Source organism: Notechis scutatus, chromosome 1 (genome assembly GCF_049901735.1).
Source record: "Notechis scutatus isolate UNSWTSFEM ecotype Mainland chromosome 1, rNotScu1.2, whole genome shotgun sequence".
Taxonomy (NCBI): Eukaryota; Metazoa; Chordata; class Lepidosauria; order Squamata; family Elapidae; genus Notechis; species Notechis scutatus.
In genome coordinates, this window is record NC_142009.1 from 124,250,684 (window position 1) to 124,264,365 (window position 13,682).

Below are 13,682 nucleotides of genomic sequence, written 5' to 3' on the forward strand. Positions count from 1 at the left end.
ATTTAGTTATATTTTTTTATCTGGACCTAATAAGATTTTATCTAATTGTTGTGCCTTAGCATAAATTCCAAAATTTTTCTTGTCCTGGCTATATCTATTTTGAATTTGCAAATAAGCCCACCGGTCTACTTGTAGCCCTTGTTCTTGGAGACCTTGCCATGATTTTAAAGTTCCTTGCACATCAAGAAGGTCTTTGTATTTTATCATTTTATTAAGATCTAGATTATTTGGATGTATCATCGCCTCCATCGTTGAGATCCAGGTTGGAATTTTTAAATAATATTTTTTTTTAAATTTTGTTCCAATTAGCTAATAAGGAATCTCTAATTATATGTCTGTGGAAATACTTCTGCTTAATTTTTCCAGTGTTCCATAAAAATGCGTGCCATCCCCTCTGTAAATCGTGGCCTTCTAGAAATAAGATTCTTTTATTTGACAGATTTACCCACTCTTTCAACCAAAGTAATGAGGCTGCACTATAGTATAATTCCCAATTTGGGAGTGCCATACCTCCCCTGCTCTTCATGTCTTGCATTGCCTTTAAGTTTATCCTCGGTTTTTTCCCTTGCCAAGTAAATTTAGTAATTATTTTGTTAAGTTCCACAAAGTAATTTTTATGTATTTTTATTGGTATTGTTTGGAATAAGTAAATAAATTTGGGCAGAATGTTCATTTTTATAGTGGCAATCCTCCCTAATAGGGAGATTTGCAATTTAACCTATATCTCTAAATCTTTTTTGACTTGCTGTAATAATTTATTATAATTATTTTGCATTGAGCCATCAACCAAATTCCTAAGTATTTAACTTTTTTTACTATTTGTAGTCCCATTATACTTTCCAATTTTAGTTTTTGTTTTTCTGTTAAATGTTTAGTTATTAATTTCATTTTTTCCCTATTAATTTTAAGTCCTGCAACTTCCCCAAATTGATCTAACTCTCTCAATAGTTCTTGACCTGTTTCAATTGGTTCCTCTATGAAAAATACCATATCATCCGCAAATGACTGGAGTTTATATTCTTCTTTTTTAATTTTTAGTCCTTTTATTCCTGGGTTCTGTCTAATTCGTGCAAGCAATGTTTCCAAAGATAATATGAAGAGCAGGGGAGATAATGGACATCCCTGCCTGACTCCTTTCTCTATTTTTATTGAGCGCATGTACTCTCCATTAATTATAATATTCACCTTTTGTGAATCATAAATTGTAGTCACGATGTTTACAAATTTAGTGCCTAAATTCATATTGTAAATTTGTTGGATTAGGAATTGCCAATTTAGATTGTCAAAGGCCTTATGTGCATCCAAGAATACAAGGGCTATTTGTTTTTCCAGGTGGGCTTCGTAGTATTCCAAAACATTTAATACTCTTCTTAAATTATTCCTAATTTGTCTATTGGGAAGAAATCTGTTTTGATCTTTATGTATGTATTCATTCAATATTTTTTTTCAATCTATTTGCTATAATTGTGGCAAATATTTTATAATCAGTATTTAACAGGGAAATTGGTCTATAATTTTGTATAAGTCGTAAATCTGAATCTTCTTTCGGAATCAACAATATCAGTGTCTCCTACCATGAATCCGGCATTCTTGCTGCTAGTAGGACCTCATTATATACTTCAACCATGAGAGGTCCTATTTGTTCTCCTATTTTCTTATAAAGTTCCCCTGGCATCCCATCGGGTCCATTGTTCTTTTGGTTTTCTATTGCTACTTTTAACTCGGGCCACGTAATGTCTCTAGTTAACATTTCCTTCATCTCCTCCTTGATTATTTTATCTTTAGTAATACCCAAATAGTTTCTTATCATGTCCTCATTTACCTCCTTTTTATAAAGATCTTCAAAAAATTTACATGCAATTTCTTTTTTCTGTTCTATCCCTTGTTGGGCATCCCTGTTCTCATCTCTTAATTGGTAGATCAATCGTTTTTCTTTTTCTTTTTTAAGTTTGTAGGCCAACCACCTTCCTGGTTTATTGGCCTGTTCAAAAAATATCTGTCTGGCTGTATTCAACTTTGAAGCCATTCCTTCTTGTTTGATTAAATTTAATTTATGTTTAGTTATTATCATCTGTTTTTTCAATTTACAATCTTTTGGGGTATTTTGCAGCTGAATTTCTAATTCTTTGATTCTTTGTTCTAATTTATTTTGTTGGGCATATTTTTCTTTATTTCTTTTAGCAGTGTATGATATCGTTGTGCCTCTTATTATTGCCTTCATTGTATCCCAAATATTCTGTTTTGTAGTTGCCTCATTATTATTTTCTTTTAAAAAATAATCTAATTCCTCATCAATCTATTCATAAATTCTTTCTCTTTAATTAGCTGTGTATTTAGGGTCCACCTTTTCCTTGGTTTCTTCCTACCTTTCCACACTATCTGAATTGGATTGTGATCTGCCCATTCGTTTGGTAAAATTTCAATCTCTTTTAATTCATTTACTAACTCAGCATTCATTCATACCATATCGATTCGTGTCCATGATTGGTGAGGATTGGAGTTAAATGTAAATTGCTTTTTCTCAGGGTTCAATTTCCTCCACATATCTATCAAATTTAGTTCAATCATCATTTCTTCACATGTTTTCGGTAGTTCTCTTTTTTTCTTCTTTTCCGCCCTACTACTGTGATCTTTCTGGTGGTCCACAATAGCATTGAAATCCCCCAAGATACAAATATTCCTTTTATCTAATTCCACTATTTCCCATGTAATTGTTTAAAAAAATTCCTTTTGGTTATCGTTAGGGGCATAAATTACCACTAGTAGAATTGGGATTGATTTAATCCAAATTTGTAACACCAGAATTCTTCCATTGGGGTCTATCCAAATTGGCTCTGCTTTCATATCATCTTTCACATAAATTGCTATCCCTTTCTTTTTCCTAAAATCTGCTGGCGATGTGTACAAATTCCCTAGCTTGGGGCATTCTAGATATTTTTCTTCTTCCTTCCTTATATGAGTTTCCTGTAAACATATTATATCTGCATTTTGTTTAATTAATTTGGTTAATATTCTTTTCCTTTTTATCCTAGAGTTTAGGCCATTTATGTTAATTGATGGTATTTTCTTTTCTTCGTCCATCACCTAATTAACTCTTGCTCTTTGTCTTGTAGTTATTCATGTTTCTCTTTGTGGCTGATTGTGCGTCTTCGGTTCTTCTCTCTCTTGATGTTGTTTGTTTTTCGAATTCCTATGATTCCCATCTCTATTTTTTTGATAGTCTTGGTCGTCTTGCGAATTCGTTTCTAATTTGTCTCTACTACTCGATTCTTCATGGCCTATCAATCGTTCATAGACTTCTTGGGCTTTTTCCATGGAGTCTACTTTAATTTTTCTTTCTTCCCAAGTGATTAGCATTCCCTCTGGGATTAGCCATCTGAATATAATACCTTTTTGATTTAATTGGTTTGCCAAGAATTTATAATCTCGCCTCTGCTCTCTCACTCTTCTTGGGATTTGTTTAAGCACCAAGATTTCTTTTCCTTTATATGTAATTATTTCTTTTCTAGAAATTTTGTATATAATATCTCGAACTTTCCTTCTGGCAAATCTCACGTGGACCTCTTTTGGATGTTTATGTTGTCTTGCGTAATTTGTGCTCACTCTATATACTTCATCTAACTCTTTCAGAATATCATTCTTATCTTTTTCCAATAGGTCTGCTAATATTCCTGCCATTACTTGTTCTAAGTCCTCTTCTTTAGATTCCATTTTATTTTGGAATCTCAGATATGCTGCAGCCTTGTCTATTTCCAGACATACCAAGGAGTCGTCCATTTCTTTATTCACATTTCTTAATTGCTCACCAACCATTTCCAGCTTCTTTTCCATTTATTCCATCCTTTTCTCAACCTTCTTTATTGTTAATTCATTCCTTTCTAGTGCTTGCTGCATTGTTTCAATTTTTTGATCCAACTTTAAGATGTCTAATTTCATTTCTGCCTTTAAATTTCCCATCTCTTCTTTTCGTTCATTGCGTGGCTTACGGGAGAGGAAAGGGCCCTGATTCTCTTCATTAGCTGCAGCTGGGAACACAGTGTTTAAAAAAGGAAGCTGTGCATAGCAAGTTGTTGGGAGCAAATCGTGAATTTTCTGGTATCATCAAGGCGTATCTGGGTTCCTGGCGGTTTCCCAACTGTGTGTGTTTTGCTGGACTTTCAAATCTGCAATTCCTTCTCCTGCCCTGTCAAGTTAATTACTGCAGCATGGTTTGTGTGGATTTTTATTTACAGTTTGTATGTACTTTGTTTTCGGACTGAATTTCCTCCACTTAAAGACTGTTCTTGGGAGAGTTGTTTCTCCAGCCGAAGGTAATCTGGACATTGGGGGCAAAGTTGGAGGTACTAAAGGAACATTTCTTGCTTATTTGACTGTGTTGCCTTTGTGCCACGCCCTGGATCACCACATTGGGAGGGGGAGTTGCACAACTGGAGAAACAATCTCCCTCATTTTGAATTCTTCTATCTCAAAGGGAAATGGATCACTAAGGCAGCAGCTCTGAATATTTGTCTCCTTGTCAGTTTTGTTTCTCTGAGGCAACTTCTCTGAATGATCTGAGTCCAGGTTTCCTTAATGCCCTTATACTAAACTTGAGCCTAGTCAGTACAGCCTCAAAGCAGACAGAAGATTATTGGGATCTTCTACTGACTTGCAGTTTCAGTTCCAAGAAGGTTACTGAGCCGTCCAGTATCACATGTTAGTTCCCCTAATTCATTTCAGTGGTAGCCTATGTCAAGCGGAATATTATCCTGCCAAATGCGACATAGTAAGGTGTCATAACAACATTTTTTAAAAAAGTATTGCTAACCACAGAAGGGTCAGAAAGACTAAAGTAAGTTGAATTATTCATGGCATAGAAGACGGAAAATGCATAAAATAAGGCCTTCTATATATATATATATAATATTCTCCCTCAGAAAAATTGCAGACAAGCTTTCCCTTCAGTTCAATTTTGGAAAGGAAAATGCTTAGCTAAATGGATCCCTGACTAATTGTTAATAACCTTTAATGGATCTAGCCAAAATTAACTTTAAAAAATGTTTATGGTCAGAGTAATTCTTTTATTGTAGAAATATAAACTTACATTATGTCTATGTTCTCTCTTAGGTACATCATTCTTCCAGGGGGAAGACGAGAGAGAGTTTCAAAATCAAAAGTAAGTACTTTTTATACCTGGTGGGAGGGGAATGTGCATCATGGAACTTGTATGCTTAACATGAGGGATGGCAATATCAATGTTTTCTTAGGTAATAAAGCAGTTTGACATTTTACCTTAACAATTCCCCTTCTAAGGTCGAACTGATTTATCATTGAGGGAACATTAACATAGATATTACCATACACCATTTATATAATTATACACAGTTTATTTGTCAGGTATGAATGTTGTTTTGAGGGAAGAGGTTTGGTCAAAATAGCTGCACTTTGTTCCTTAGTCTCACAATGTACAGCTGTTATGAATCCAATTTCTGACAACTGTCTCATGTGCTTGTACTTCATGTCGATGTGCCTTGATCTGTGGCCTACAGCATCGGCCTTGGATATATCTATTGCTGCTTTATTATCCTCCTGAATGATTATGGGGTATGAAGGTTCTTTCCAAATGTCCATCAATAAATCTTTGAACCAAATTAAGTTATTTGCGGCATTTGATAAACAAACAAATCCGGCTTCTGTAGTTGAAGTTGATACAAGTTTTTGTTTTCCGGTATACCAGTGGATAGGACTATCATTCAGAAAAATAACATACTCTGAAGTACTTTTTCATGTTTTGACATCTCCAGCCTAATCGGCATCTGCGTAACATGAAAGTCTAGGTGTGCTCGATGTATTTGGATTAAGCGACAAAACTGCATCTGCGGTGTGTTTCAAATATCTCAATATCTCAATAATCTTTTGATCACATTCCAGTGGTACATTTTTGTGTTATTTACGTGTCTTGAGAGTAAGTTGACTGATAGTGCTATGTCCGGTCTAGTCCAATTGGCTATATAAAGTAATGAACCAATTGTAGATCGATAAACTGTATTGTTCTTAAATACCTCATCATCATTAAACATGTTCTTTAAGAAGTCAGTCTGCATGGGGGTATATGATGGTTTGGCATCAAACATATTGCATTTCTCCAGTAATTCTAATATCTGACTAATTGTTAATAACCTTTAATGAATCTAGCCAAAATTAACTTCAAAAAATGTTTATGGTCAGAGTAATTGTTTTATTGTAGAAATGTAAACTTACATTATGTCTATGTTCTCTCTTAGGTACATCATTCTTCCAGGGGGAAGACGAGAGAGAGTTTCAAAACCAAAAGCAAGTACTTTTTATACCTGGTGGGAGGGGAATGTGCAGTGATGCATCATGGAACTTGTATGCTTAACGAGGGATGGCAATATCAATGTTTTCTTATGTAATAAAGCAGTTTGACATTTTACCTTAACACTAATACTGGGAAGCAAAAATTAAGAAAGAACAGAATCATCTCAGCTAAATCCAGGTTTGGCTTAGCAATGAAAACCAATCCCAGTGTGCGCTCAGAACTACTTTCTCTGTTTCTGAGAGTTCTTTCCAATACAAAGTAAAGATGGTTTGATGGGCAAAGGGCTTTCTTCCATTGCATTCTGGGATTTAAAATTTTCAGCACAAATTGGGTGGGGGGGAAGCTGCAATTCTATCAATATCTCCTTCCTGGAGTGGGGAAATGAGGAAGAGGCCAAGGAAATAAAACAAGGAAAGCAAGATGATATTTAGACATGGTAAGTAATCACTTAAAATATATGTTTTTTTTAATGACCTAATAAAACTCACAATGTCTTTATAATTGTAAAGTGGCAAGTTTGATCAAAAAATTGAATCTATGGAACAAATTTTTCAACAAAGTGGCCTGAGGGTGATACATGAATCAGAAGAAAATTTAGCATATTGAATCCCTGGTTAATGATTTCATGTTAATTTCATGTTAACGGTGTTATTAGAACTGACAAATAATAAAAGAAATAACATGCTGCAAATAAAATTGCAGATTAGCATTTTAATAACATTGGCATTATAGATGTAAGTCTTAAAGCATCGACTTTCATGTTCCTATATCTCACCATCCAGTTCTTTTAAGTACTTCATAAATATTCCTATTATTGGTGTAAATAAGAAAAGGGATACATAAAAGTTATGCTTTCTTCTATTTCCAAAAAATGGCATTGGGCGTATTAATGGCTTTGTTGTTGTTCTTATCTGCAAGGTCTCTTATAACCTAGTTGCTTCTTTATTCAGTATATCACCTTCTGATCCCATCGCTAAACCCTCAGTGTCAGATTTCCTTAGTGATCAGGCCCGTCTTTCTACATAATTCACTGAGGCTGAAATTCAGACTGAAAACAGTTAAATTTGTCATGAGTCCAGAAGGACAAGGAAACATCCCTTGCTGATAAAATAAAATGGTAAGTTGAATTTAAGTTTTTAAATGATTAAATTACATGGCAATATTTTATCTATGGTGTACATGAAGAACAGATGGTGGCCTGTCATATTCATCCGGAGATTAGATAGATAAAATCTAGGCCTTATGTTAGCCTCCACCTGTTCTAGGATTTATTTATCAGCAAAGAATAACAGGTTACAGAATGTAGACAAATACTTTTTTTTGGGGGGGGGGGATTAAAATATACCTTAAAAACTCTATAATTAATGCAATTGGGAAAGGTTTCTATGTACTATTTCCAACTCATGGCAGCTAAATATTATAAGGGAATATAAAGTTCATTGGATAAAAAGAGAATTAATCATCTCCGCCCCCATTATAAGTATTAGCAGTAACTGCTAATAAATAACAGCAGGTGTTATAATAATAATAAATAACACAGGATAAGCAGCAAAATACGAGGGAATTTGAAATAGTGGTTTGGCTTGTTTGTTTTTACAGTTGGCAATGGCAATTCTGCATTTTGTATGAAGTTTATTCTGCACACTGGCAAGATGTTCATTTTGAAACAATCAAAAAGTCAGTTAAAAGAGAATTTACAATCAGAAAAATATAACACAAATCCTTTATTTCCAATGCATTCAGGATTAATTGTTTTCTTTAAAACAAAACAATGTTTCTTTCTATATTAGTTTTAATGAACAGGTACGATTCATTTTCCAACTTTTGGGCAGGGTCTTATTATACATCTTCCAATGATTTTCATTTTATTTTATTGTGTTGCGTATTTGGGAAAAGGTGAAAAGGTGAATAAGGATTTTTTTAAAATAAAAACACATTTGCTATTTCAAACTTTACTAACATGTATATAATTTTAAGATAGCAATCTCCATAATTTTCCTCCATACTTTCCTTCATGGCTATACCATCAGAGAACAGAATGCTATGGGTGTTCTACTGAGGAAATTATATGCACTGTGTGTCTTCCTTGTTTTTAATTAACGCTAAACATTGCATACAGTAATTGCTCATAGTATCTAATTATATTTTTGAGTGATTTGTTTGTTGCTATTGTTAATGAGGATGAAGATTTCAAGGATCTCGATACACAGTATGTCCATTTTATTTTAGGTTAAAACCTTATTCCAAAGTAATCAGGGTGGATTATTATAACTATTGTGGGGAAGCAGAGGGGCTGCTAAGAATAAATGTCTATGATCAGCTTATACTGAAAAAAATGACAAAGTTGTATCATGGTTGGTATAATTTTATATTGGTTTAAAGTTTGTAATATACTCTTCGGACATTATTTAGAAAAGCTCATACTGAACCTATAAATTAGTTTTATTTTTGCTCCTTCCTTCCTTCCTTCCTTCCTTCCTTCCTTCCTTCCTTCCTTCCTTCCTTCCTTCCTTCCTTCCTTCCTTCCTTCCTTCCTTCCTTCCTTCCTTCCAAAATTCAAATGATCACCTTCATTTTCCTCCTGTCCTCCATTTTATGCATATTGACATTGAAATATAAGCTGCACTTGCTTCATCCGGAGTGTTTCCTGGAAACCTGGGATTTAAATGATTTGAGCATTTATCTATCATTTCAGAGTATCATGCCAAATGAATACCACTGTGTCACTCTGAAACAGACAGTTATCTTGGGAACTTACTTATTAATGTGAAAGTTTACACATGGTTTTGAAAGTCCCTAGTCCTTTTGCATGATTATCAATAAAATAAACTGCAACAATGCCAGTAGATTTATCTCCAGAGGTTTTGCCCATCCAGTAAGATCACACAAAATGGAAGTGCTCTGGGTTCTCTCAACTGAACACTGTCACATGATGGGACCATAGAAGTGGTCCTTCTTTGTCACAGTGCCTAGCCTTCAGAATAGCATCCCCCCAGAGATCTACATGGCTTCCATGTAGGACGCCATCGCAGTCGAAAACTGAGCTTGGGAGCCCATTTTCACTGGCAGAGTGCTCGGGCCACCACAGGTGCCCCCAACATGAGTGACGTTGAGCTGGCCATGCCCACCCTGGCCATGCCCACCCCAGTCCCTGAGGTCAGACACAACCCTGAAACGTCCCTCAATGAAATCACCCCTGTTCTAGACTTTAAAAAAGCTTTTCCTAAACAACAATTTCTGTATATCTCCAAGGCCATCTTCTTTATCTCTACAATAGACTGGAATAACAGAATCTTCTTACTCTGCTTTTGCTATACTTCCCCTCCCTCTTATACTCAATGAATCAGGGAGGTGTTTGCCCAAGTCACCGCCAGATAACAAGGTTTGCATATTATTGTGAAAGTCAAACATTCTTATCTTTGTTATCTCAATAAAGTGTGGTTCTATTCTTCTTGTAGAGTTGAAGTTTTGGTTTGGTCTACCTAATGGCATGGATTCCTATGTTGAAGTAGGGAGGGTTGATGTAGCCTGTCCAGATCAAAATTCTTCATTGTTAAAAGTTACTACTTTAATTAAGATATGATTTCCTTGAGTGTTTGAGTGCCATTCGTTACAATTTGGCTAGAATACAATGCATAATATGACACATCTCCATTACAGTGAAATTTTAAAATGCAAATGATTTGCTCCTGCCCAATCTATTTATCTTTATATATGGACTCTTTGGGTGTTTTGCAGAAAAGCTTAAAATGCCCTTCTTAACAAATACACTTCCACCCTGATACAATACTCCAAAATCTCAAATAACATAATTTGATCTAATTGTTTCAAAATTTGCTAAATTAGAAACACAGATCTTAAGCAATATTCTTGGTGAGATTTGGTTTTGGGGTTCCCTTGTTTTTCAAATAATACTCTTTACATTTCCTTCCTTTTCTTTTTCCTTTCCCTTTTCTTTTTCCTTTTCCTTTTCTCATGGTATCACATATGTGTGGGGATACAAAAATGCCAAAAATAAGTTTTCTGAGTTTTGATAGTAAGCTCAGATTGGTATTAATGTAGCTATAGGCCGGAAACTATGCTCCCAGGTTTTTTTTTAAGTGGTGCCAATTATGTCTACCTCCTAAACTCTTTTAAGAGAAGTTCAACAATTTTGATTTGTAGAATCATTGTTTTCGTACATAATCACTGCTGGTAGGAGAAGATTTATTATGTGGTATATAGGTCACCATGCACTCATGAGAGAGGCAAAGACATGATGATTTCATTTCTGCCATGATATATAGGTGTTGCCATCTCACAGAGATTTACTGATTATAAACTAGTTGTATTTTGCCACTCAAATGATTGGCATCAAGCCTCAAAAACTGGAAGCTAACTTGACTTCAGAGAATACTCAGTATGCATACACAGAGTTAGATACACAAACAAACAACTATATCAACCAAATCCTTCTTGATTTGTCAATCCTAAACATTCTGTAGAGAAAGGGAAAGAAAGAAACAACTATTTATGATTCCTTCTCCACCCCAGACTAAAATTTGTAATGGCATTGTTTTACACTGCAAGCCTTCAGTCATTTTGTATAAAATCACTTTTATAAGGTTAACAAATCAAATGGACAGATGATCAATGTCAGACCTATTGAGAAACTGCCTGTGCAAACAGAATACAATATTAGCTTCAAGTCTATCACTCAAGGCATTGATTTCCATGTGTATATTAATGCACAACTTGGATATGTCTTGTAAAAGTGACCTTGATCTTAAAATGCATTGAAACACGAGTTTCTCATTAAACTCTGAAAGATATTTAAAGTTCATAACTATTAATATATCTTGAGCATTTTCAAGATTAGCACAATTTATTGCAGCAATTCTAAAACAAAATATTTGTTTAAAGCTAAATTTAGTAAAAAAGAAAAACAACACAGACACTTACACACACACATATAATGTGTGTCTGTATAATATGCAATGTAAGAAAAATTAAAATAACAAAAACATTTCAAATATGTGTGGTAAAAGAAAATATATATAATGAAGAATATCATATAAATTGGGTTATTATATTAATACATGCGTACTTAACCAAGAATGCAAAGATTTTTGTCAATTCTAAATCCAAAATGGTTTTTGTTCTGCAGGGCATAATATACATAGGTCATACATACTTATTAGATTTTCTTAAATTTATCCTTCATTTATAGACTTTTTATATTTCTTGTTGGTTGTATGTGGAGTACATTTTCAGTGAGTGAACAGTCATGTTATTAACTTTAACTCTACACAAATCTCTTTCTTCCTATACTATACTATATTATTATTATTGTTGTTGTTGTTGTTGTTGTACACAAAAATGACAGTATACACAGCAGACGAGATAACCATGCTGAGTTTCATATCACAAATCACTAGTCGAACACTTCCCAAGTGTTTAGGACTGCGTGATGTATCGGCAGATTATGTGAGCAGATCCCAGTAAGGTGGCCTTCTGCAGCTGACCAATGGTGATCTTGTCAACGCCAATTGTTTTTAAGTGCTTGCCTAGGTCTTTAGGCACAGCACCCAGTGTGCCAAGTACCACTGGAACCACCTGCACTGGTTTATGCCAGAGTCTCTGCAGTTCGATTCTCAAATCCTGATATCTGGTGACTTTTTCAAGTTGTTTCTCGTCGATTCTGCTATTGCCAGGTACCACACCTTTTTCTTCTCCACAATCGTGATATCCAGGTTATTGTGTTTCAGAGCTTTGTCAGTCTGTATTCGGAAGTCCCACAGTAGTTTTGCATGCTCATTTTCGACCACTTTTTCAGGCTTATGATCCCACCAGTTCTTTGCTACAGGCAGGTGGTAGTTGTGACACAAGTTCCAGTGGACCATCTGAGTGACTGTGTTGTGACGTTGTTTGTAGTCAGTCTGAGCTATTGTCTTGCAACAGCTCAGTATAAGATCAATGGTTTAATCCGCTTTTTTGCAGAGGTCTTTGGGGTCATCAGCAGATTTTTCTATTCTGGCTTTGATTACATTCGTTCTGATGGCTTGTTCTCAAGCTGCAAGAATCAGGCCTTCTGTTTCTTTCTTCAGTGTTCCGTTGGTCAGCCATAACCAGGTCTTTTCCTTATCTACTTTTCCTTGGATCTTTTCAAGGAACTGTCCATGCAGTGCTTTGTTACACCAGCTGTCAGCCCAAGTTTGCATTGCTGTTTTTCTATATTGATTCTTGGTTTGCTGCACTTTGAGCAGCTTCCTCTTGTTGACCTCCATCAAAGCTGTTTCAGCACTGTCTTTCACATAATCTGCCAGAGCATGCTTCTCTTCTTCGACTGTCTGCTTCACTTGGAAAAGTCCTCTGCCACCTGCTTTTCTGGGCAAATATAACCTGTCGACATCACTACGCAGGTGCAGCGCATAGTGTATGGTCACCAGTTTTCCTGTTTTCCTATCCAAGCTGTCCAGCTCCGCCTTTGTCCAGTTTATGATCCCAGCAGTATATCTGATGATGGGTATGGCCCAGGTATTTATAGCCTTGATGGTGTTACTGCCATTCAGTTTGCTTTTTAGAAGTTTTCTGGCCCTTTGTGTATATTCTTTGCTGACCACATTTTTCACTTGCCCATGCTTGATATTATCCAGCTGCAGTATGCCCAGGTATTTGTAGGCTTCGGGTTGGTGGCACTTGATGGTTTGTCCGTTGGGCATTTCAATTCCATCACTTTCTATGATCTTCCCTTTCTTCAATGCCACTGTGGTGCATTTGTCCAGGCTAAACTCCATGCTGATGTCAGTGCTGAAAATTTGAACTGTATTGGTCAGTCACTGGATTTCAATTTCTGATTTTCCGTATAACTTCAGATCATCCATGTACAGCAGGTTTGATATTTTCTGTGAATTTTTAGCAGTTTGATAACCCAGGTTAGTTTTTTGTAAAATTGTTGACAGGGGGGTCATGGCAATGATGAACAGCAGAGATGACAAAGAATCACCCTGGAAAATCCCTCTTTTGATGTTGACCAGTCCGTAGCTTTCACTTCCAATAAACAGTTCTGTTTTCCAGTGCTTCATCGGATTTGCTGTGAAAGTACCAATGCACTTGCATATTCCGATGACATTCAGGCACTTGATGATCCAGCTGTGCGGTAGTGAATCAAATGCTTTCTTGTAGTCATCCCAAGTTGTATGCAGATTTTTTTTCGGCTTTTGCAGTTCTCTAAAATCATTTTGTCAATCAGGAGCTGATCTTTTGTGCCTCTGCTTCCTCGTTTGTTTCCTTTCTGCTCTACTGGCAAGATGTTATTTGCTTCTAGGTAGTCCTGGATCCTGTCAGCTATGATGCCAGTCAGCAGCTTGAACATTGTTGGCAG

At 35.6% G+C, this 13,682-nt stretch overlaps 1 protein-coding gene and 1 pseudogene across 1 annotated transcript in view; one reads left to right on the forward strand and one right to left on the reverse strand.

Moving 5' to 3' along the window:
* The first annotated feature begins 7,328 nt into the window (after positions 1–7,328).
* LOC113430092 (protein eyes shut homolog) overlaps positions 7,329–13,682 on the forward strand; it is a 241,382-nt gene continuing 235,028 nt past the window's right edge. The window contains exon 1 of the mRNA XM_087945298.1: positions 7,329–7,436. Coding sequence (XP_087801424.1) covers positions 7,434–7,436 — 3 coding nt within the window. The 5' untranslated portion in view covers positions 7,329–7,433. The remainder of the gene's footprint in view (positions 7,437–13,682) is intronic.
* Positions 11,756–13,682, reverse strand: part of LOC148132973 (uncharacterized) — a 3,034-nt pseudogene continuing 1,107 nt past the window's right edge.